Genomic DNA, 25,009 nt, shown 5'->3' with positions numbered 1-25,009 from the left:
CCTGTGTATCTGTGGAAGACGAACCCAGAGTGTCAAAATTTTCATCATCAAAAACAACATTTCTAGATACCCGAATTTTGCCTGTATGAGGATCATAACACCTGTATCCCTTATAGTCATCTGCATACCCAAGAAACTTGCATTGTACAACTCTGTCTTGAAACTTATTTATCAATGAATGATCAATGTGAACATAACATACACAACCAAAAGGATGTAGTTCTTCATATGATGGATGACAATTATAAAGAACAAAGTATGGAGAATTATCTTCAAGGATGGTCATGGGCAACCTGTTGATAACGTAAACAGCTGTATGGAAAGCCTCGGTCCAAAGAGAGAAGGGAATACCCACAGTGTGCATCATGCTCAAGGCTGTCTCAACAATATGCCTGTGTTTTCTCTCAGCTACTCCATTTTGTTGAGGGGTATGAGGGCAAGAAATGTTACGTGTATTGCCATGCTCCTTCAAATATTCACTAAAGTCATGGGATATGTATTCTCCCCCCCCATCACACTGGAAATATACAACATTGGTATTGAATTGGTTTTGGACTAATGCATGAAACTGTTTGAACAACTTGAAAACTTCATGTTTGTTTTTCATGAAGTAAATCCAACTAAAACGAGTGTAAGAATCAAGAAAGAGTACATAGTATCGAGATCCAGAAAGAGAGGCAGTGGGCGCAGGACCCCAAACATCTGAGCATATAATCTCAAAAGGCTTTGTTGCTCTTTTATTGATACTATGAAAAGGAAGTACATGACTTTTGCATAAATGACAACTTGAACATTTTGACTCTAAACTGACTGCGGGTATTAGACCTTTAGCAGACAACTTGTCAAGAAAAACTTGACTACAATGACCCAAACGAAGATGCCATAAGTCTGGCTTATTAAGTTTCAAGACTCTAGATGAAGAACTATGATCTGTGGATCGACTCAAAAATGTTGGAAAGAAGGAGCTGAAGAAGCCACGGCTACAGAAGACGACGTCTTCAAAGGCACATGAGATTCTTCAAAGACGTACATGTTCCCGCACCGTTCACCTTTAGCGAGCGTCTTCTTGGTGTGAAGATCCTTAAGATAAACAAAAGGAGTAAATTCAACGGAAGAATTTGTTTCATCAACTAATTTAGACACAGATAGAATATTCTTTTGAATAGCATGTGTGAGTAAGACATTTAACAAGGGTAATTGAGATTCAGGCAAAGAAAGAGAGACATTTCCAGTGTGAGAGATGGGGTGGTGAGATCCATCTCCTATGACTATAGTGCCATTTTCAGTGTAAGGAGTCAAGTGAGAAAATTTACCTGCATCAGAAGTAACATGTGCTGCTGCCCCTGAATCAATATACCATATACCATCATCATTTTGACGCAAGTCCATCTGATTGAAAGTAGTCATAAGGATATTTTGTACGTCGTGTGGAAGAACCTGTCCCTGAGGAGTGCGTGCAAACGTCTGAGTTGCCCTCTGCCCTGACCTCCCTGTTTTGTTCCGGTTATGAGGATTGTACCAGCAATTTGCTTTAACATGTCCCCGCTTGTTGCATAGAAAACAAGTAGGGACACGTCCCCCTCGTGGTACACTGCCTGAGCCAAGGCCTCCTCCAGCTAGTGTAGGTAGTAATCCTCCTTTGTTTATAGTTGTTCCATTTGGACGAGGAGGAGTAAATAAGGCTCCTGTTTGAATAGGCCTATGTGCCATCATCACAGGATGAGTATCATCTGACGCGTGTTCCTGATTTAAACTGACCTCATATTGCAAAAGCTTAGATTGAAGATCATCAAAACATGGAAGAACTGAGACAACCTAGAGTGCTGTGCAAAACATGCGATATTCAGGTCCAAGGCTACCTAATACCTGTTGTACCATGTCCTTATCTGATACAGGACTTCCAATGGCAGCTAACTGATCTGTAATAACCCTGACATCCCCCATGAACTCTGTAATAGATTTGTTTCCTTTTCGCATGGATTGGAATTGCCACTTGAGTTGCAAAGCCCGAGATTCAGAAACCTGAGAAAAGGAATGAGCTAGTCCATTCCATAACTCGGCAGCAGATTGATCATCAGAAATAGTTTGTAAAACACGATCAGAAAGTGTGGAAGTTATGTAAGCAACTAATGTCTGATCCCGTTGTACCCATATGTCATAAGCAGGATTGGTGGTTCGAAGTTGACTCACCTTCCCATCTTCACCTGTTATTTCTTGCATGATATGTGTAGGTGGGGCGGGTGATCGCCCATCTAGATGCCCATAAAGACCATGACTGCGAATAAAAGGCACAATCTGACGTTTCCAAAGTAAGTAGTTATCATGAGATAACTTGTGGGTCATGAGGTGAGTAAGAAAACTAGGGTTCAACTTGGAATCCATGGATTATATGAAGAATGAGAAGCCAAAAACTGTTCTAAGAGTGTATTGAAGAGGAGACAACAATGCTGTGTGCTGAAAATAATATCAGCACACACGTTATTCAGAGAAAGAGGAAAACAACAATGCTGTTGTGTGCTGAAAAAGATATCAGCACACACGTTACACATAAAATAGTAACGTGCGAACCAGAAAAAAGGGAAAGAATCAGAAATATTTTGGGGAGAAAACAAAATGTGTGCTGAAAAAGATATCAGCACACACGTTACACAAAGAATAGTAACGTGCGAACCAGAAAAAGGGAAAGAATCAGAAATATTTTGGGGAGAAAACAAAAACTCGGCAGACTGAAACAGTATGTTATTTCAGCGAACCAGAAAAAGGTAACGTGCGTACCAGAAATATTGAGAATGAGAACCAAAAGAAAAACTGGAATGACGTGAAAGATTTATAAGAAAAAGGAGGAAAGAAGCAAAACTGATTAATGGAAGAAGGGACAGAAATAAACCTACGTTCTTTAGCAGCACGTGTTGGTCTTTAGAGGCCTTCTAGATGATTGGTTTTCGCGCCTGTGCTCTGATACCATGTCAGAAATATCCACCTGCAAGGGTTAGAGATGAGGTAAAGAGAGAAGAGAGAGAAGAGAGGGGTCGGCGGCAATAGGGTTTTCCCTCTTTTACTTAATATTTATAAGTGTTGTACATAGTATAACATTACACAAGAAGTAAAAACTAATTACAAACATGCCACCGCCCACGCATCCCAAGATGGATCCTTGGAATGTGGTGCGGGTCGGATCCATGATCCAAAACTAACAGTAAGATACCTTTTTATCCCATGCTTGTCAACAAATTAAGAGAAAGCACCACTAATAAATTCTCTTCCTCCATTGCAATGAAAAATTTTAATTTTCCTTTCAAGTAGATTCTCAACTATACCTTTAAAAATTTCAAAACATGATAGGGCATTGGACTTTCTAAACAATGGGAAAATCTATGAAAAACAAGAATAATTATCAACCAGAAGAAAGTAGTAAACGTATCCTTCTCATGAAGGAGAAGTGGGCCCCCACAAGTCAGCATGAATCTAAGGGAGAACTAACAGTAAATTCAGTTTTCTTAAAAGGAAGTTTATGTGCAACTAGAATATAAGTGACTGCCATTAACATAACACGATATCAATTTATTTTGTTCAAGCAAATTTAATGTTCTAAAATTAACATGTCCCAAACGACAATGCTAAACATCCTTAGAAAATTTATGGGACACAGCAAAACTAGCTTCACCAAAAATAGTTCCATGATCTATATTTTCACCAAGAGGGTGAATCGGCCAGGGGTACAATTGTCCTCTACTAAGTCTTCTTAGGAGAGTAGTCTTGTTCTTCTGATCCTTTACACGAAACATTGAATTCAAAGACAATGATTATCTAGAGTAAACTTGGCATTTGACAAATTTTTTTTCTTAATGATAGGCACATGTACCGGTGAATGATTATTTCAAATATTTGGGATCCATCATTCAAAAGTATGGAGAAATTGATGGAGATGTAAATCATAGGATAAAGGTTGGGTGGATGAAATGGAAAAGTGCTACTGGAGTGCTGTGCGATCGTAGAATGCCATTGCGGTTGAAGGGAAAGTTTTATAGGACGACTATTAGACCCGCTTTACTATATGGTACAGAATGTTGGGCTGCCAAGAGACATCATATTCAAAAAATGAGTGTAGCTGAGATGCGGATGCTTAGATGGATGTGTGGAAATACAATAAAAGATAAGATTCGGAACGAAGAGATACGTAAGAAGGTAGGTGTTGCACCCATTGAAAATAAGATGCAAGAGAATCGTTTATGGTGGTTTGGACATATTCGGCGAAGGCCTAATGATGCTCCAGTTAGAAGGTTGGAGAAATGGGAAAATATATTAGTTAAAAGAGGTCGGGGTAGGCCTAGGAAGACTTGGATGGAGATGATAGGAAAGGATATGAATGCTTTGAACCTCACCGAGGACATGGCGTTGGATAGAAATGATTGGAGGAAAAGGATTCATGTGGAAGACCCAAAATGAATTTCTTTTTTGGTTCATATCGCTGACCCCAATTGTTTTGGGATGAAGGCGTAGTTGTTGTTGTTGTTGTTGTTGATAGGCACATGTAGAACATCTAAGAGAGCAAACTGATTTCCATGAGTAGACAAAGAAACATTATATATGTTTGTAATTGGCATATTCACACCATTGCTAGCCATGACTCCCTCATGTCCATGTTTCTCAGATTTGTTCACTATATTTTGATCATTTGTTGCCATGTGGTGTGTAACTTCCGCATTCGGGTACCACAAATAGTCCTGCATACTGTTTAAGGTCATAGCTGCAAAGGCCTTTGGGGATATCATAGCATATACGAGCCATGTGATTTACGCGGCCACAAAACTGACACACTATCTGTCCTGCTGATCACCATCATGTTGGGAGGCCCTTGGTTCTCCCTGATTTTCTTTACCTTTATCACCAGAACCTTGAAAGTTTTGGAAGGGGTTAAATCGACAACCCCTCTTCCACAACTACCACAACCTCGACCACACCCTCTTTGAGATAAGGCAGTTGTAGAAGTCTCAGTTTGTTGAGGAGTCTTGAGATTTAACATTTGAAGTCTCTTCTCTTGATCGAGCAAGAGATCATAAATTTCATTAAACTTAGGGAGCTTATTGAGAGTAAAAGTAGTAACAATGGTGATGAAATTTTCATACTCTCAAGATAATCCATTTAATGTGTATTGAACCAGATCTCCATCAGAAATTGGTTCATCAACAATACAAAGGGAATATGCAAGAAACTTGACATGATTTAAATACTCTACCATACTTTTGTCATGTTTCTTAATATTATGAAGATTATGTTTTAATTGAAAGATCCTGAGGCCCGAATGAGACACATAAGATTGTTTCTATGAAATCCATGTATCCTGGGAAGAGGGAATCTAGATAATCTGCCATAAAATGGCTTCTGTGACCATGACTTTGATCCAACTCAGAGCGAGTGATCAACCCACTTCCAAATAATATACTCAAGATTGAGTTTAAATTGTTCACCTTCTCTTATAAATTGACTTGGCGCAGGGTACAACCCTTCTACATATTTGATGAGGTCTTGACTATACATGGTGAATTCAATTTGGGAGCACCACAACATGTAGTTGTTTGGATCCAACTTGATGAACACTAGAGAGGAAAATACATTCCATTGCACAACTGGGTTGGGAACCAGGGTGGACAAACTCAACACCATCACCATTACCACTAGTTAACAAGAGGTACTAAACCAATACACAAAATCGTGAGAGCCAATAGGCTCTGATACCATGTAAAAGCAAAAATCATATAGGAAAAGGAACAAACCACACATGGGACACAAGATTTAGAGTGGTTTTGTCAGAACCGTGACCTACATCCACTATGGTTCTCTCTTTTTCTCACTCACATTTTTTTCCTAGAGAGAGAGAGAGAGAGAGAGAGAGAGAGAGAGAGAGAGAGAGAGAGAGAGAGAGAGAGAGAGAGAGAGAGGTTCTATTTATAACCTCCTTAAAGTTAAACAGGTACAATAGGGAATATGAAGTTTTAGTTTATTTAGAACTTCCCTATTCCAAGACTTCCCAACTATAGTAGGTTTCCCAATCTCATCAGACGTCCCATTACAATTAGGAACCTTCAAACCCATGTTACAAGATTTCTTTTCAATGTGGGAACTTGCCAACTTTGGACACCTTTCTATACGTAGACTGTCCAAAATGTCACCAAGGTAGGAGTCTCGATTGGAGCTTGCCTTCGCAATAGGTGGATCTATTTCAACGTGTATCCAAAACAACATCAATTGGATCCATATCTATCTTCACATACACCCTTAAGCTTATCTCTCCAAGATTAAGCTTGTCTTTGAAATACTAGAATTTTGGACCTATTTGATTCAGTTCGTATGAACGATGAACTGTACTTCAATATCACCATGAGTGACTTTCTCTTTGACAAAATGAAAATCAATTTCTATGTGTTTCGTTTTGGCATGAAACACAAGATTGGCAGTTAAGTATGTAGCTCTCAAAGTATCACACCAAAAAATAAGAACTTGTGGTGAGTCATAACTCAAATCCTTTAAAAGTTGTTTGAGCCATATCCGATCCGTTTTTAGCTAAAAAAAAATGGCGTGTTCCTGCAGCCTAGGCGGGTACAACTTCATAGGAAAAAAAAGGGCCTCACTGCCCAAACCCATATGCCCAGGCGCATAGTCGGTGCCTAGGCGCCACTTTTGACAACCAAGGTAGCAGATAACATCAAGTTCCTGCTAATCAAGTGCATTTGTCTTTAATCAATACTTGTTTTTGTCGCATTTCGGCACCCAGATGTCACCCTAACATCATTTATTCTTGGGAACATCTCAGTGTGCACAAGTTTTTGTATTATCAAAACTTGTTGGAAATCATGATTTTTTTGGTTGATATGATTATTCTCATATAATGAATTCTTGTGCAAAATTGGGTTCATATAGTGTCTGAAAATGCACATGTTCTTGGATTCATATGCTTATTCTTATAAATTTCATGACTAATGTATTCATGTTTAATCTTGAAATATCACATACTTGCAGCCTTGTTCAATGGGATTTGCTACTGGTGGAAGAACATTCTTTTTATGGGGAGGATGCATGATGGTAATTGTTCTCTACTGCTTTCTGATGCTATAGCAAATAAAAGGCTTAAGATATGCATCAACAATTGCTAACTTTAATCTTGCATCATATCCTATCCAGATGCATGCAGATGATTTCAGGAATAATCGACATGGCTTGGTTACTTCTCTTCGAGATGGTGGATACTCTGATGATATGACCCTTGCTGCAGTAGCTGGTACCTTTCTTCCTGCAATATGATTGTCAAGTTCATTGTATATTTATGCAGAATTTTCTTTTCTTTGGAGACAAGTACTGATTGTCTAGGTTCTGAGCCCTATTTTACTAGGTGATTATGAACCTATCTCAAATGGACTTGCCTAAGAGACACGTGGCACACAATTTTTGTGCAGTTATCCATTAGAATTGAAGTCCCTATGTGATAGCTTATGAATGAAGTATACAGGAATCCGTATGTGTGCATTTCTATTACAGTTTCTTCCGCATTGCAGATTTCCTTTTATTAGTGGTTTGTACTTTAGAGTGATTATTTCTTGACTAAGTTGTTGAATTAGATGTGGATGGTAAATGCACATTATCATGACCAACCCGAGTCATGGGTTTGAATCAGATCAGGGCTACCCAAACTCCGAAGTTATCTTTAGAAAAGCAAAAATGGAAGATTCCTTAATCCAAGTTTGGATTTAAAAATGCAAGTCTTGACAGTTGATCGCTGCCATGGGACCTTTTCTTGAAAACCACCTCTACCTTTTGTTGATTCCAAAAGTTTCTTTGAATGTTGCTCAACTGGCAGCTGTACCATACAGATGTAATGAAACAAGGTACAATGAAACAATAGTGAAACAAACACAATGCCAACAAAGGGATTTAATCAACTCACTTAAGGTTGGTCACTAATGGACCAAATACAATCTCAAAAGAGATAAAAATACCAAACAGCACAAGAGGCATACAAGCCTATAAGATGGAAAAAAACTCTAGAAAAAACCCTCAAATGCTTCTAAAAGCATTGAGGAATAACAAGGGAGTGAGGCTCTATTTATAGAACCTCACTCCAGCACATGGGAGGCAGTCCAGCTCTTTGGACTGCCTTCCAACAGTCATTATTATGACTGTTGGGTTGTAAAGCCCGTGGAAAAAAAAAATCGCGTCTGACTCGTGTCAGACACTTGCCCTGCACGTGTCGGACACGTGTCGGGGTCTGGGCTGCTTTGCCGGGCCCGAACCGGACTCGAGCTTAACCCAGACCCGGGTTCTCGAATCCTCGAGAACCTGCGTCTTTTAAAAGACACAGGCGTCTCGGGCGAGGGTTCAAAACCAGGGTTACCGGAAGCGCCTAGCTAAAAGGGGAAGCGCGCTTCGGAAGCGCGAAACGTCGCGCTTCCGAAGCGTGGGGGGAAGCGTCCCCCTTTTTTGGGAAGCGCGCTTCCCTTTAATGGGGGACGCACTTCCTTTTAATGGGAAGCGTGCTTCCCATCCCGCTTCCTCCTCGCTTCCCCTGTTTTTTTCAATTTTTTTGTATTTTTTATTTTTTATTTTTATTTTTTTCGCTTCTCCCTCGCTTCCGAGACGCTTCCTAGGTCGCTTTCGAGACGCTTCCCGAATCGCTCCTAAGTGGTCCCATGCTTCCCCGCTTCCTAAAATTTTGAAAGTGCCTCGCTTCCCGCTCCCGCTTCCCGTATCGCTTCTTGCTCCCGCTTCCTCAACTGGCAACCATGTTCAAAACCCTCGCCCCTTCTCTCTCATCTGCTCCGTCTCCCTCGTCGCTGGCGATTGGAGATGCCGGCGAGCAGCTCAGTCCGACGATCTTCCCTGCGGCCACCGACGTCGGCCACTCGTGGTCGGCCACCTCTTCGCTTCCTCCCCTTCCGCCGCCAGCTAGCGTCGCCACCACTGTCTCCTCTCTTCACCAGTCTCCTGTCGCCGGTGAGCCCGAGAGTTCCGTCGGCGATCTTCTGCAGCCGACATCCTCAGCCATCGACGACGACCTTCGACAGCCGGCAACCCCAGCCACCTCTTCGCCTCCCTCTCTCGTCCCCTGTGTCGCAGGATGCCGGCGATCGGCGCCGATGATGACCTCTAAGCTCCGACGGCCACCTATTCTCTGGTTCCCTCCATTTCCCCTGGTCGATAACCTGCGGTTTTTCGCCTCTGGCGACCTGACATCGTTAGCTGCTGGCGATCGGCAGCAGTATCGTCGCTGCTCCCTCTGAGTCTTCTCAGCAACCACCACAGTTGTCAGCGCTTGTGAGCAACCCTCAACTCCACTTTTCACCGGCCTCCTGACGCTTGCGAACTCGAGAACCCCTTTGACTCCCCCGTGGCTGTGGTCTCTGAGGTATAACCCTCCCCTCTCCTCCTTTGTGCAGGGTAGGTCAATAGGGGGGTTGAGCCCACTGTCACCTCTTGTCGGCAGGGGGTCACCCCCCTGCCTTTTTGCTGTGGGTCGACAGGGGGACTCAGCCCCCTGTCGTCGTCGCTTGTCGACAGGGGGGCTGAGCCCTCTGTCAGCAGGAGGTTTTGTTCCCCCTGTCTTTGCTCGTTCGACAGGGGAGGGGGGGATCTGCTTTCCCCCTGCTCTTGTTGTGCCGGCAGGGGGCTCAGTCTCCCTGCCATTCGTTTTGCTGGCAGGGGGCTCTGTCCCCTTGCCATTCATTTTGTCGGTAGGGGGCTCTGTCCCCCTGCCATTGGCCTTTCGACAAGGGGGTTCCTCCCCCCTGTCCCTTTTTTTTTTCTTTGGTGCTCTTGGGCAGGGGGCGAGGCTCCCCCTGCTCTTGATGTCCCAGCAGGGGGCGGAGCCCCCCTGCTCTCTTGTTCCTTCTCGGCAGGAGGCTCTGTCCCCCTGCCTCTTGCGTTGTGTCGGCAGGGGGCGAGACCCCCCTCCCTCCTGCGTTGTGCCAGCAGGGGGCGAAGCCCCCCTGCTTTCCCATTTTCGGGCAGGGGCTTGCCCCCTGCATCTTTGTTGTTCTCTGGCAAGGGGCTTTGCCCCCTTGCCTTGTTCTTGTTGCCGGCAGGGGCAGAGCCCCTGCCTATTTCGTTCCCAGCAGGGGGCTGCGCCCCTGTCTCGTGTTCTGACAAGGGGTGTTCCCCCTGCCTTGTTGCGGCAGTCGTGGCGAGGAGCCTCTTCTCCCTCCCCTGCCTTTCTTGGTGCTGGCAGACAGGGCGCTCCTGCTCTCTGCCTCTGCTGCTGTTGTCAGGCAGGGCTGAGGCCCTTACCTCTGGCACTGCAGCCTGCGAGAGATCTTGCTGCGTCTGTTGCTTTTCATTCATTTTACGACATATTCTAACGTTCTAAGCTCTTCAGGTTGAACGGTGGATCTAGCTCGCCCTCTATGGCTCGAGCTCTTGTTTTCCTACGCTACATGCATACGAGGACCTGCAACCCCTTAAGGTAGGGGATTCTTGCGTGACAGGACAATGAACTGATAAATGCTAAAATAAGAAAGATAATTAAATGAGGACGATATATGTATACGTATAATATATATACGTATGTCTTTACCTTCAAGGACGCGGTTTCGCGATCCTTGTCCTCTTTACTTTCTTGCACTTTCCTTTCTGTCGCCGCCGCGCTATATGTGCCTAGGCTTTCCATTTTTGTCTTTACATTTCATGTCTTTTAACTCAAGGACGCGATTTCGCGATCCTTGTCCTTTTTACTTTCCCGCACTTTACTTTCCTGCTGCCCTGCGCTTTGCGCCCTGACATTTACTTACTTATGTCTGCCTTGTTCTCCAGGATGTAATCCTGGTCCTCCTTTACGTTCATGCACTTTACTTTCTTGCATTTACTTGTTGCCCCGCGCTTTGTGCGCCATGGCTTTGCTTCTTGCTTTACTCTCCGTATTTTACTTTTCTGTGCTGTCGTGCTTACTCTTGCACTTACCTTTTGTATGTATTCGTCTTTACCTTGTTGCCGCACTTCGTGCTTATGCTTTGTTCGTGCATGTATCCTATCTCTGTCGCATGCTTCTTTTCTTGCTTACGCTTATCGTTTAATCGAGGTGCAACCCCATGCCTCGTGAGTCGTCCTTTACACTTGCGTAGTCAGTATAGGATCTCATACTTCACGAGTTGCTTACGTAGTTGCTTGCTTGTGCGCTACGATGATCGAGGTATGATCTCATACCTCGTGTGTAGCTCTAGCGTTCTACCCTCGCGGTGAGGCTTCGCCCATCGAGTCTTGCCCCTCGATTTGTCATTATATTAGTATGTGCACGGGTTTGTCCCTTGTCAGCTTGCACTCCCTGAGTGCAGCTTCGAGTGTATAGTGTATCTCGTTTCACTTGTCTTGCAACCCACGACACACACTTATGCACTTCGGTTCTCCAAAGACATCGTCTTAGGTGCAAACCTATTTTCAAGATGTATAGCTTGTAAAGCAGAGATAGCGGCCGGATCTCCCAAATCGATGTATTGGGATAGGTGTGTTACAACCTCCGTTCGCCTATTAAATACGACTTAGATAACCTTGTTTAGGAGCCTGTGCACGAGTAGGACGGGGATCCTAGCGAGGTACTTGCGCCATCGCTAGATCGGCGTTACCTCGCCTCTGATGCGAGACCTAGTTTCTAGGCTTTCTGGTTCAACCATGATTATAGCGCCTTCCTTCCTTCGTGGAAGTATTGTTGGATCTCTTACGAGGTATCCATGTTCCTCCTCTTGTAGTTGTACCTTTAGATACGTACGATATGTTTGGACTACGAAGAGCAGGACAAAAGGTCTATAGTAACCTCTAAGCGTGTATTAACACATTGAGCTAATCTTGTTATGTTGATTTCGCCTAATAGGCAGATTGCTCGCGATCGTCTAAAGGACCCGAGCACGATCAGTTGGAACTGGAATGAGTTCACTGTGGGCTTCTGTAAAGCAGAAGTATTGGGATTTCCTGCGAGAGATCCATACTCCTCTCATCGTGGTTGTACTTTTGAACAGGTACGTTGCGTACTACGATGAGTAGGATGAGAGGCTTATGTCTGCCTCGAACATGCAATGGCATGTGATAGAGATCACAAGAGTGATGTTTCTAACCTCACTATGGATTGACCATTTTTATCGTGGTTGTACATTTGAATAGGTACGATGCGTACTGCGGTGAGTAGGATGAGAAGTGTGTGGTTGCCTCGAATGCGCAATGGCGCGTATAACTCACCTAAATAATAATCATGCGCCTTCACAGGCAAGATGCTCGATTGGGTTGAAAGACCAGAGCATGTAGAATGGGACGGCGGTTAAGAAACCCTCCGTCGTGCTCATTCGGGACAGTTCATCAAGAGAGAGGATGAATGGTACAAAACTCCGATGGACAATCATTAATGGCAATCTCGGGAAAAGATCCGACCTTCCCCAGTCATCGGAGGTTAGGGGAAATCCTTCGGGCCACTTCTGCAGAAGTACGGATGCGCATCCATTGGGCCTTTGTTTGCCTTTGGGGATTTACTCTCTTGGTCACTGGCCGTCCCCTTAGGAAGCGGACTCAGTCAGTCATTCGGGGTATAATAAAATACATAGCATAATGGACCCCCAAATCGATCTCGGCTGTTTCTACGTTTTGCCTTTTGCGTACCCACAACAGCCTGCTCAATAATGAGACAAGATATAACTTATACACATGATCATGAGATATGCATGTTGTGACATGCATTGCTTGCTTTCTTGTTAGTTCGGTATGCTACTCGTTGAGCTAGGTACGCCTGTCGAGGCGTTACCCTTGTTGGTTAAAATGCTTATGCAGCTCCTTGCTTAGTAATAACTAGCTTCTCATACTAGTTGATTGCTTATCCTGTGTGGCTTATGTATTGCTTGTGATACAATAGCATGGGCCTTATGATTAATGTCGTTACTTGCGGATGGACTGAGCCATCCAATGGTACTTGTATATGTATTTCGAGTGTTGTTATGAATGTTTGTCTTATGCAATTGCTTTGCTTGGCTGGTGGATAGAGTTAGTTGCTCTTCACCTATAGTATATGTGGATTTGCTATAGTTGCTTGTTTAGCACTATGATCCTTCCTGCTCTTGTGTGTAGCTATTTGCTTTACTAGAGCTTTGCTTACTCCATAGCACATTTGGTTAAATCTGCTAGTCTTGCTTGTTCCTGCTTGAGCTAGCGTTTAACTTGCTTATTGCAGCTTTTGTTCTTTCTTGTCCCTTGCACCCTACTAGTCTGTTGTGAGACTGACCCATTTCATGGGCAGGTGGTGAACAGGATAGACAACTTGCGATGACACGATGACGCGATGCATTCGAGACAATGCCCTTTCCTGAAGTTGCGCTCCTGGGGACTCTTTTGATAAATGTGGTATAAGGTTTCCTTGAAAGCATCTTTTTTTATTAGAACTCTGGATTTCTAAAACTGTATTACCAAAATGTGGTTCTTCTTTTCATTTCAATAAAATATATACTTGAACTGCAAATCGGTTTGTAAGGGGGAATCTGTTTTTGGTTGTAATGCGCCCAAGGTCTAGGGACTTGTTTTGAACCTGATCTTCCGCTGAACTTCTGTTTTAAACTCTGATAAATGATTGATTTCAAAGCTTTCAACATTTTTCATAAAAGGTTTCAAGTCCACGATTTTGGGGCGTTACATGGGTGGCAGTCCGACGTCTAGTTGGACTGCCTCCCAACAACCATATTTTGACTGTTGTGCCCAACAGTATGACTGTTGGGCAGTTTATTTAAAAGAATGTTAAATTATATTTTAGTCCCTAGTGGACTGTACTATATGATAAAAGTCAAAAATACCCTTATCGGGTATTTGAATATAATTTTATTTTTAACACTCCTCCTCAAACTTATGGGGAAATCACTGAAAGTTTGCTAAGAAGATACAAAAATTGAGGTAGTGAAAGAGCTTTGGTGAAGAAGTCTGCAGTCTGAAATTCGGACTGGACATATGGCAATGTAATAGTCCCCTTCAAATATTCTTCGCAAATATAGTGACAATCCGTCTCAATGTGTTTTGTTCGCTCGTGAAATGTGTGATTGCTGGCTATATAGATGGCACTTTTATTATCACAGTTTTGGATCTGATTTATAGTTGATTGGCCTTTGAATCCATATATGTTTTTGTTGATTCAAAGATGTTTGTCAGGGTGAGTTGTGTGCACTTCTTTTTATGTCATATTAGATTGTTAACTTATGGTTTGACTCTAATTGACAGTTGTTTGATCTTTGGATCTGAGTGTGTTGTATCACTCATTTGTTATTATGGATGCTTATAACTTTGTTTATCTGTAATGCCTATCTATTTTTGAAATCATGTTTTTTCAAAAGATAGTTAAAATTGTTATTCTTATTGATAACATTAGTGTGTTTTCATTACAAGCTTTCTTACCTAGAGGGTCTTCTCCTTTTTATTTTTCTTGTTTAATTGTCATTATATGTAGACAAGAGATGTTTGTTCACACCTTTGTGTGTATTTTTAACCCATTGACACTGTGATTATACTCTTGATCTAGTCGTTGATACACTTGTTTTTTTAGTGTCATTATATATAGACAAGAGATGTTTATTCACACATTTGTATGTGATTTTAGCCCATTGTTGGCATTATGATTATGCTCTTGTTCTAGTTGCTGATACACTTGTTCTGAGTGTCATTATATGTAGACAAGAGGTATTTATACACACTTTCATGTGTGTTTTTGGCCCTTTAGTGACTATGTTTATGATCTTGTTTTAATCGTTGATAGACTTGATTTTTAAAGACTGGAGGTTTAGTGAGGTGATTGTTTATGATAGTCAAATTAGTATTTTTTGCAAAATACATTCATTATGATGTATCGTAATTTTTCTAAACTCATTTGCTCTTTTATGAGAAATGATTTTTCCATGCATTTTTTGAATTATATATACTTTAGTTGCATGAGTTATTTTATGATTGATTGTATTGCATAATTTGCATAAGTTTAATTAATGCCTTTCTAAGCATTTAATTAGTAACATCTCTTGTGTGTTGTATTGTGCACATCCCATGGTTGCCAGCTGAGGAAGCGGGAGCGGGAAGCGATACGAGAAGCAGAAGCGGGAAGCGAGGCACTTTCAAAATTTTAAGAAGCGGGAAGCGTGGGACCACTTAGGAGTGAGTCGGGAATCGTCTCGGAAGCGACCTAGGAAGTGAACCGGAAGTGACCTAGGAAGCGAGGGGGAAGCAAAAAAAATAAAAATAAGAAATAAAAAATACAAAAAATTGGAAAAAATTGGGGAAGCGTGATGCAAAGCGCGCTTCTCATTTAAAAGTGGCGCTTTCCCGCACGCTTTAGAAGCGCGACGTTTCGCGCTTCTGAATCACGCTTCTCCTTTTACCTAGGCGCTTCTGGTAACTCTGGTACATCCATAATGGCTATTGTAAGCATTTGATTGCTTTTGAGATTGTTTACACTTTGTATTACTTTTGACAAACTAGTGCTTGTGCACTTCTATTGTATTTGTGTAGATCTTCATTGGGATCTCTTTGTATTTTCGCTTGTTTCTAAGCATGGGCTCTTAAAAGTTTGTTTATTGTTGATCCATAAGTAATCCTTTTTTAGGTGTATGACTGATATTGCTTTCAAAATGTAAGTGATCTTTGTGTATTTGACTTTGCTTCAATAAATGATGAAAATTATTTCTTGTATCTTCTGTTGAGTAAAAATGATTTGTAATCTTTTGTGATTTATTTCTTCATGATATTGATGATGTTGATATGCATTAATGTGACTTTTTGAGGATAAATATATATGCGTATGATTTTCATAAAATAAATTTATCATTGTTTACATCTCTTAAAATTATTCTATTATGATCTCTTGTGAATTAAGAACTTTTGATTATCTATTAAGTCGAGTTTGTCAAGGACTATCATTTTTAAGGTTAATGATTGTTCAAACACATCTCTTTAAATAATTTTGAAAAACGTTAAATTGACTTATTAAATATGTTTTACATATTGTATGTTTATGTGCTTGACCATCCTCTCTCCATAATTTATATAAGTATAAGGTTGGGTGGATGAAATGGAAAAGTGCTACTGGAGTGCTGTGCGATCGTAGAATGCCATTGCGGTTGAAGGGAAAGTTTTATAGGACGACTATTAGACCTGCTTTACTATATGGTACGGAATGTTGGGCTGCCAAGAGACATCATATTCAAAAAGTGAGTGTAGCTGAGATGCGGATGCTTAGATGGATGTGTGGAAATACAATAAAAGATAAGATTCGGAACGAAGAGATACGTAAGAAGGTAGGTGTTGCACCCATTGAGAATAAGATGCGAGAGAATCGTTTACGGTGGTTTGGACATATTCGGCGAAGGCCTAATGATGCTCCAGTTAGAAGGTTGGAGAAATGGGAAAATATATTAGTTAAAAGAGGTAGGGGTAGGCCTAGGAAGACTTGGATGGAGATGATAGGAAAGGATATGAATGCTTTGAACCTCACCGAGAACATGGCGTTGGATAGAAATGATTGGAGGAAAAGGATTCATGTGGAAGACCCAAAATGAATTTCTTTTTTGGTTCATATCGCTGACCCCAATTGTTTTGGGATGAAGGCGTAGTTGTTGTTGTTGTTGTTGTATAGTTGTTTCTTGTTAGATTGCTCTTGTTAGATCTTTTTGCAGGTTTTGTTTTTCTCAAAGCATTGGTGATGTTGAAGATCCTTTGTGTAATAACGCATATGATTGAACACCTTTTAAAGCACCAAATGGAAGAACTTTATGAAGTCTATGACGACATTTTATGTAACGAGGTTCTTCTTTATAATTTCAAACTTACAGTGAGTTAGTGTAAGTTTGAGGGGGTGGGTGGGTGTTAAGATGAATGTAATATATATATATATATATATATATATATATATTATATTATATATAGTCAACTTGGGTTGACTAAGTCAACAATTGTTGACTTTATATAACCGTTGGAGAGGGTCCAACGATTATATTTCTAGTTGTTGGATCCTCTCCAACAACTAGAAAGGCTCTCTCCTTCTCCTTTTCTATAAATAGGGGTGGGTGTGTGCATTGTAAAGTGAGAGTGTATGGGTAGTTTTTAGTGCATCGAGTGTTTTGAGTGATTGTAGTGAGGCTATTTATAATTTTGCATTTCTTTTGTATTATTTGAATTTTATTCTTAATGAAATTGTTTCTTTTTTAAGTCTTGTGTTCCATTGTTATTTCTACGTTGAATATGTATTCAAATACATTGTATTTGTTGGTTCTTGATCCATTCCGGAGTACATCGGGATTCATGTCATTCTCATGACAGGTTAGACCTTATGGTTGTGATCTACAAGGTTTGTTTAGTAGAAAATGATATTTGAATAATGTGATCATGACATGTAAGTGGATTTCTTAAGGTTTCCAAAATCAACGGCCCACAATGCACTAAAATTTCATTTCTCAACTCATATTTTTAGATTGAAATCGCATGATCGAAAGTTTGATTCTTAGCAAGCAATCCATGCTGAACACATCTATATGGTCAGATTGAATTGATAAAGCTTGAACCTGTGATTTCCAGTTCAGTAGTTTTGTGCCTTCAATAGCACCAAATATTAACCCTATATATATTTATATATATGGAAGGAGGGACCATGCAACCAAAGGAAAATGACTGATTGCTAACTTCTCTCAACTCTTAAAAGGGAAATGGTTGAACCAATCTGTGAAGCTTGTGAGCCTTTCCATGCTTAATGGCTTCAAGAGTCGCAGCAAGCATGTTTGATAAGTTGGAGAATGGTTACACACATTTCTACTATTGATGATACTTTCTCATTACTGGTACTGTTCTTTGACAATGTATCGGTTTAAACCAGCAATGCAGTCGGGGGTCAACATGCATGTATGATGCCTTTGTTGAAAATTTTGTTTGGAGCAGAGACCATGATACATTCATTTACTGCCCCGAGTGATTCCTATTTATACTAGATGGAGAGTGATGTGTTGTTTTTTACTATATTTTAGGAAACTTGATTGTTAATTCTGTATGGTAACTTTTTCTTATCTGAAAGTCTTGGATTTTTCTTACATCTGTTGCAAGAGAGTTGCACTTTTTCTAAGAGAGTTTTTCTGCTGTCATAGGTGCACACAAGCGGCTAATAACTTCACCTCCGGTTGCCATCTTTCCCCATCCACTAGCAAGTGATTTAAGTTTCTCAAGGTGCCCAGTGATCAATTTCATTTGTAAAGAAACAAATTATCGAGTGCCTTAGATATGTGGTCACAACTTATATTTTGAAGTTTTCTTGTGCAGGTATTGGAATTATTTGAGGAAGCAAACATTTGTTCTGGAGTCATATGTATCAGGGGTGAATTGGTTGATGAATAAAGCTCTGTTTTCTACACACTGTTATTTATCCTGGGGATTTGTTATGCCATATTCTATGGCAGTGATTCACATTGCAGCTGCAGTAAGATCTGGGTTCATTGAATATCCAGGGAAAGGGACACTCAACAACTCTGGTAGGCATTTCTGCTTGTTGGTTTTGTTCAGTTAAAAATCTCAGTTTGTAGAGCTCTTGGTCTAACCCTGTGACTGCGAATGTAAGAGATCTGGGCATCATCTCTTATTTCCTGCGACTGCAAAGGATGTTTGTGTCACTGATTGGAACATGCCCCTCTATAGCAACTCGTTAGACCAACCAAATTTATCTAAGGAACGATACTCCATTTGAACACATCGGCCCCAAACCACCAGTTTGTGGTGGTCAACTTGTTCACCAAGTTTTTTTTCAGTAGTTGTCACTATCAAGGATATTTTGGTAATTTATATTTTTTAATACTTGCAATTGTACTTGATTGTTTGTGGAAAACGGTTAAAAGAAGTTGGCATACTTAATGTATGATTGCTAAAACACCACTATTTTTGGGGCCAAACAATACAAGGCACCATATTCCAGAATTGACAGAGGTAGAAAAAGTGAACTTGTTATGGCCTCCAAACTCTCTCTCTCTCTCTCTCTCTCTCTCTCTCTCACACACACACACACACACACACACACACACGTGCTCACACACAAAATAGTCCAATTTAAAATTAGCAATGTTAAAGTTAAACTAATTAATGACGCTGCTATGACCACAATGTTAGCAAGGGACTTTATCTGGATTACTCTTGAAGTTTTATTCAATTGATATCTGATAATGGCTGAAATTTAAATAACAGTTAATAAACTTCTAAATGCCGAAAACATTTCAGCCACTTCCTGATATCAATAATGGGGTGAAACTTCGCGCTTTATCTAGTTGGAGTTCCTTATCAACATTTTGGCCTTAACATTGTCAAAAAGAAAAAAATGTCACGAAAAGAACTAGTTGATTTAGCATTGCTAACATTAAAGTTAAATGGCTAACATGAATTAAAAATCACTGAAGAAATGCATATATTAAAAATATTATCTTAGGGCATGTTTGCTAGTCTCATGAGATTCGGACTGCCATGCAAACGAGAGAACAAATTACATTGGCACAGCTAAACAAACATCAGAAAATGTGTTTTGAGAAACCGACTCTCATTTGCAAAGGCATATGAGAGTCGTTTTCTCATTTACGTGAGAATCGGAATGGTATGAGCCCTCTTGTAATTCTGATTCATATGACTCCAATTCAAATATAATTTGGTCAGACGTAGCCCAGCTAACAAAACATGCAACACAGTCCTATGTTCTCTTGTTGGTATCCTAGTTCTTTGTGATTTCAGAAACGGGATGACGTTTCTTCTGAAGCAACATTACTGCTCTTGGTATATAAATGGAGAATCAATTGGGAAGCTTATAGTTGCCTCATTGAAGTGTTAATTTACTATTTCTATTAATTGTACATGTGTCTGCATGCGATCACATGATAACCAAGGGAAATGTTTCTGATCAGGTTTACTGCTCATTGGTTGCTTGGCTGCATCCACAATTATCGAACTTCTTTCAATGTGGAACCTCACGAAAGTTGAGATTCAGCTATGCAATATGTTATCACCAGAGGAGCCACCAGTCTCTCTGGGTTCATACAATTGGGGGCTTGTAAGCATATCACATCTCTTCTCGTAAAAAAAGCATATGACAACTGTTCTGATTTTTGTGCCCTTATTCACTGATTGCTCTTGCAAAGCTTTTTGTCTTTTTTTTTTTCTAGATTTAATTTGTGTTGTTGTTTGGAGCAGGTCTTCCTTGCCATTTTGGTTGATAATTTCTTGTACCCAATATCATCCTTCCGTTCTCATTTTTCACAGTCCATTAATTGGTCAGGTGTTCGATACCACCTGAAAAATGGAAAGGTGGACAAGGTGTGGGTTATTTGCAAAATACACTACAATTTCTTTCTTGTGCACCACGCACACATCTTAGTTAATCCAACCTGTATTGCACCTATGATGCTTGCCATGGCTCTCCTGGCCGCAATTATGGGTGCACACACACGCACCCCAAACTCGCACAGACAGGCAAGTGTTATATGTTATGAACTGTTACGCCAACTTATGCTGCTGGTTTTCTCAGATTGATCGGATGAAAGACCCTGGGATGCTCTGCTCAGATTTAGGAGGAAAGTATCTGTACAGAAGGGGCCACCCAGCTAATGCCTCATTCCTAAAGTCGCTGGCTATAACTTTTGCACAGTGGCGCCAACCGAAGAAGTTTGATGATGTTTAGATCACAAGATTACATGATTATGCATTCTTTTTTCTGGTATGGGTTCTGAACCTTCACAAAATTTATAATGTCCGCTTGTTGGTCCTGTATTATTTGCACATTGCATCCCCTAGGGCAACTGGGAAGCAGCTTGATGTGCTTGTATTATTGTTTTATCCATTCTTTGAAAAGGTTCAACCTGCCATTCTGCAATTCAATCCATTCTTCTGTCATTTACTATGTTCAGGTTGGAGTTTCGTGTCTGTAACATTGTTTATCTGACCGACGGTAAATACCATTGCTCCGTGTGTGTGTGTGTGTGTGTGTGAGAGAGAGAGAGAGAGAGAGAGAGAGAGAGAGTTCCATTGCATTGACGAGAATGTTCTGATGTAAAGTGCACGTGCTTTTGGTCCACATGGATGTGGATGTCAAGTTAGTCATTTGGTCTGGGGATCAATGTTTGACGTAGTTTAATAATTTTTTATTTTATTTTTTAATTATTATGTTGGAGGCTCTAGAATAAGACTGCAACGTGTCCATGGTTCTAATTTCCTGATTTTTTTATACCACCGAGGTGGTATCCCATATGGTAAGCGGGGTCGTGTGCCAAGCTGAAGGCCCAGGTTCGAATCCTTCTGCCACATGAGGGCTTAAGAGATATCTGGTAGGGGTCTGCCTAACCCCAGTTTGCCTATAAAAAAAAAAATTCCCTGATTTTTTTATCAATGGCAATTTTGAGAATCACACTTAAAGTTTCGGCGGTAAACTTGGGATATTGTTAGAGATCACCTAGTTTATGCTCTATTAATAACACATTTTCGTGAATTTAACTTAGGTTATAATTAACCAGACTTAATAGAATAAAGTTTGCAATCTTCCTTTCGGCATCTTCAAGCCTATATATATATAGGGATGCAAACAGAAACAGCCTTTGGTGGTGGTTGCCACCGCCGTTAAAGGATGTTTTTAGCATTAACGCGAGCTTGCTGCTGATTGCATGTCCCACCCAACAGTGGATGATTTGATCGTCTATTGTTATGGGTTACTATATATATATGCATTAAGTTTTTGATATTATTTGAGAGCGCCTAGTTTATGCTCCATTAATAAAAACATTTCTGTGAATTTAACATGGGTTATAATTAACTCGAGTTATTAAAATAAAGTCTGCACTTTTTTTTTTTTTTGCCCCAAGGGGGTGTTGGCATAGTGGGGCCTTGGCTGCTAGATGGGCAGTCAAGGTTTGATTTTCATGGAATGACCCCTCTGTGCAAGCCAATGCGTAGCATAGGCCGAGGGCAGGGGTCTTAGCCTCATTTTACGCTGCTGGCATGATGACCTTAGGTATGGCAGGTTGAGCCAACAGGACCAGGTCTTCATGCAGTGCGCGATTTTTTTGAGTTATAAATCCAAAAAAAGCATTTGATATTTTACATCTTCCGGTCCATCTATATATATATATATATATATATATATATATATATATGTGTGTGTGTGTGTGTGTGTGTGTGTGTGTTTATCTAATTTAAGCCAGTTAAGTTATATTAACTTGACAAGTGTTTAATTCAGTTACTCTGATGGTTTTTCTTTTTTGATAAACAAGCAGGAGTTAGGCAAACCCCGAGCAAAATACAAGTCGGATATACCAAAACCAGGCCTTGCAACTTTGAAAGAAACCAATCGGGTGGTTTATCCTTCCAGCAATGATCATTTTCAAAACTCCTAATTTTGCTAATCTAACTATAATATGAATAGTTTCTTTATCAAACTTCCTGAAACGCTTAACCACACCGTTCTCAATCAGCGTCATTCTTCATCTGTCCTCAATCGCTGGAGTAAAAATTCCCACCATATCAAGCCAAGAACTTTCACTGATAACCTTTCCTTGATCACAGTCCTTTAAGATTTCTTTCCATTATATATCCATTCCTTTAGAGGGTCATAAACGAAAATGATGCATTTTCAAGAATGCCCTGCAATTTATCAAATTCAACGAATGGATGATACCATAAGTTCTTAATTTTTTCTAGATGCTTTTACTCCCGTAAATGAATTTTTTTTATTTTCGCACGTTATGATACTAAAATCATACACCCACGAAACTCATCAATAAAAAATCCTATTGAAAATTGCAATATTAAAAAAAATTATGAATTTCTAAAAATTTGCAAAACTCACGACGATCACCTGCGAAAATAAAAAAATTGTGAAAGTTTGATATTACGAAATTGTGACAAGTATTATCACACATCGTGTTACAAAAATACCTTTAAGTATTGTGAAAGTTCATAATTTGCGAAATTTTGAAAGATGACGTATTGTAAAATTGCAAAAAAGTTACGAAAGTCCAATATTGCAAAGCTTCTTATTTGCATTGGATCAATATTGCAAAATTTCATCTCATATAAATGCACATTTACATTTTTTTTCTCGTTTGAATATGAAAAGAATAGTAACCCCAATCCTCATCTCTCTATAACCCCAACCCTTTTGACCATTTTTGTAAAAGTTATTCGCTCCACCTCGTGCAAGGTTGCAATATCCTTCTCTTCCACTTCTTTGGTTAGCTATTAAGGTGAGTTTCATACAATGTATATGTCGTTTTATTGTTTTTTCTTTACAATGTAATCTCTTCTTCGTCATTTATATAAGACAAAACTTCACAAGAAAAAATAATTTCACAACATCGATCCGTTGCGAATAAAAAAAATCTCAATATTGGACAATAGTAATTTTTTCATAATTTTGCAATACGTCGTGCGATACTCTTTCAAAACTTAGCAAATTACATACTTTCACAACCCGATTTGTGATACTCATCGCAATTTCACAATATTAGACTTTAACAATACTTCATGCATTACTCGTTCATAATTTTGCAATGTACAGACTTTCACAACACTTAAACTAATTTTACATGCCTTGCAATACTCACTTGTAATTTTGCAATTATCTAACATCTACAAATTTTATGATTTTCACAAGTGATCATGCAAAACTTGCCAAGTTTTACAAATTTTTTAAAATTTCACAATCTTTTTTAGAATATCACAACATCCTATGCAATTTTATTGACAAGTTCCATGAGTGTATTATTTTAACGTCACAACGCAAGAAAATAAAAAAATCACATTTGTAAGGGATAAAAGCATAAAGAAAAAATTGGAAACCTACCCTACTGTCCATTGAGCAAATTTTTATAAATTTCAGAGAATTTTTTTAAATCATTAATTTTGCCAGTGATTTTCCGGGCCATAAATGACATTTTGGAAGCTGCAGTCACTTTTTGGATATTTTTTTACTTTCAAATTCAACTTACTATGAAGTACAACTTGTTATTCTTCAAATGAGATTAGCTGAGCTAGATCGCTTCAAAGTGGGTCAATTTGACATAACAAGTTCATATTCACAAGTTAGCTTATTTTATGAACTCGCGCCTAGCTAAATTGCAAGCACTGTCCTTGAAGTTGAGTTTGAGAAACAAGTCTTGGCATATTTTTACTGCACCTTAAAACACTTACTACTCTTTTTTCCCAATTTGAGTGACACCCTTGGTTTTGTGCAATTGGGAACTGAATCTTAGGACTTATTAAAGTTATTTACAAAAATCATACTTTTTTTCAAATTTGAGTTTGTACCCAAAAATTCAATAACCCAAATGCGTACCTGGTTCATTTTATGGTTAATCAGAACGATACCTGTGGTCCACTGTATCAATACCCATGAATGCAAGAGAGCTGCACGGACAACCAAACCGATCAAAGTAATTGTCTGCAATGTTGTCATTATCGGCCTGAATTGTAACGAGAGAAAATTGATACAATACTGACCTGAATTGGTTATTTTTTAATAAATGTAAAAAATATCTTAAAAGTATTTTTTTAAATATTATTTAAAAATTATTTTAATGGTTTTAACACGTGTCATGTTCTGCGTTAACAAACTATGAAAGAGTATGAGGAAATAACTAGGGTAATTGATAACCATTATGTTATATATTTAATTAATCATTTAAAAATGTTGATAAACTTAGAATTAATGTGCATTACATTTTAGTAATCAATACTTTAAATTTTTTTTTTTTGCAAATACTTCCCATTGTCCGCTCATGAAAATTATTGAGTTGAAGTGAATCCCAAAATAATACTCAAGAACCGGGGGTGGAGCCAGGAATTTAAGCTAGAGTGGGCACAAATATACATTAAAAATAAAAATAATTTCTATGATAATAAACTATACTGGCAAATGCAAAGCCCCTGCGGAAATTTATACACCTTCAATGTGCCAACAACTTGAGTGCCCAAATTTTCTCAAATATTAAATTTCATACCAATAAGACTTAGCTACGTAGAC

At 39.7% G+C, this 25,009-nt stretch overlaps 1 protein-coding gene across 1 annotated transcript in view; it reads left to right on the top strand.

Moving 5' to 3' along the window:
- The window catches only part of LOC149831859 (uncharacterized), a 38,604-nt gene extending 17,730 nt beyond the window's left edge, over nucleotides 1–20,874 (top strand). Inside the window, exons 8-14 of the mRNA XM_090014192.1 lie at nucleotides 7,018–7,080; nucleotides 7,180–7,276; nucleotides 18,117–18,195; nucleotides 18,289–18,497; nucleotides 19,905–20,050; nucleotides 20,191–20,313; nucleotides 20,525–20,874. Coding sequence (XP_089870318.1) covers nucleotides 7,018–7,080; nucleotides 7,180–7,276; nucleotides 18,117–18,195; nucleotides 18,289–18,497; nucleotides 19,905–20,050; nucleotides 20,191–20,313; nucleotides 20,525–20,677 — 870 coding nt within the window. The 3' untranslated portion in view covers nucleotides 20,678–20,874. The remainder of the gene's footprint in view (nucleotides 1–7,017; nucleotides 7,081–7,179; nucleotides 7,277–18,116; nucleotides 18,196–18,288; nucleotides 18,498–19,904; nucleotides 20,051–20,190; nucleotides 20,314–20,524) is intronic.
- The last annotated feature ends 4,135 nt before the right edge of the window (nucleotides 20,875–25,009 follow it).

This window comes from Nuphar pumila, chromosome 7, assembly GCF_984573655.1.
Source record: "Nuphar pumila chromosome 7, dmNupPumi1.hap1.1, whole genome shotgun sequence".
Classification (NCBI taxonomy): domain Eukaryota; kingdom Viridiplantae; phylum Streptophyta; class Magnoliopsida; order Nymphaeales; family Nymphaeaceae; genus Nuphar; species Nuphar pumila.
Note: the sequence above shows the minus strand (reverse complement) of the source record. Positions and strands in the feature narration are given on the sequence as shown.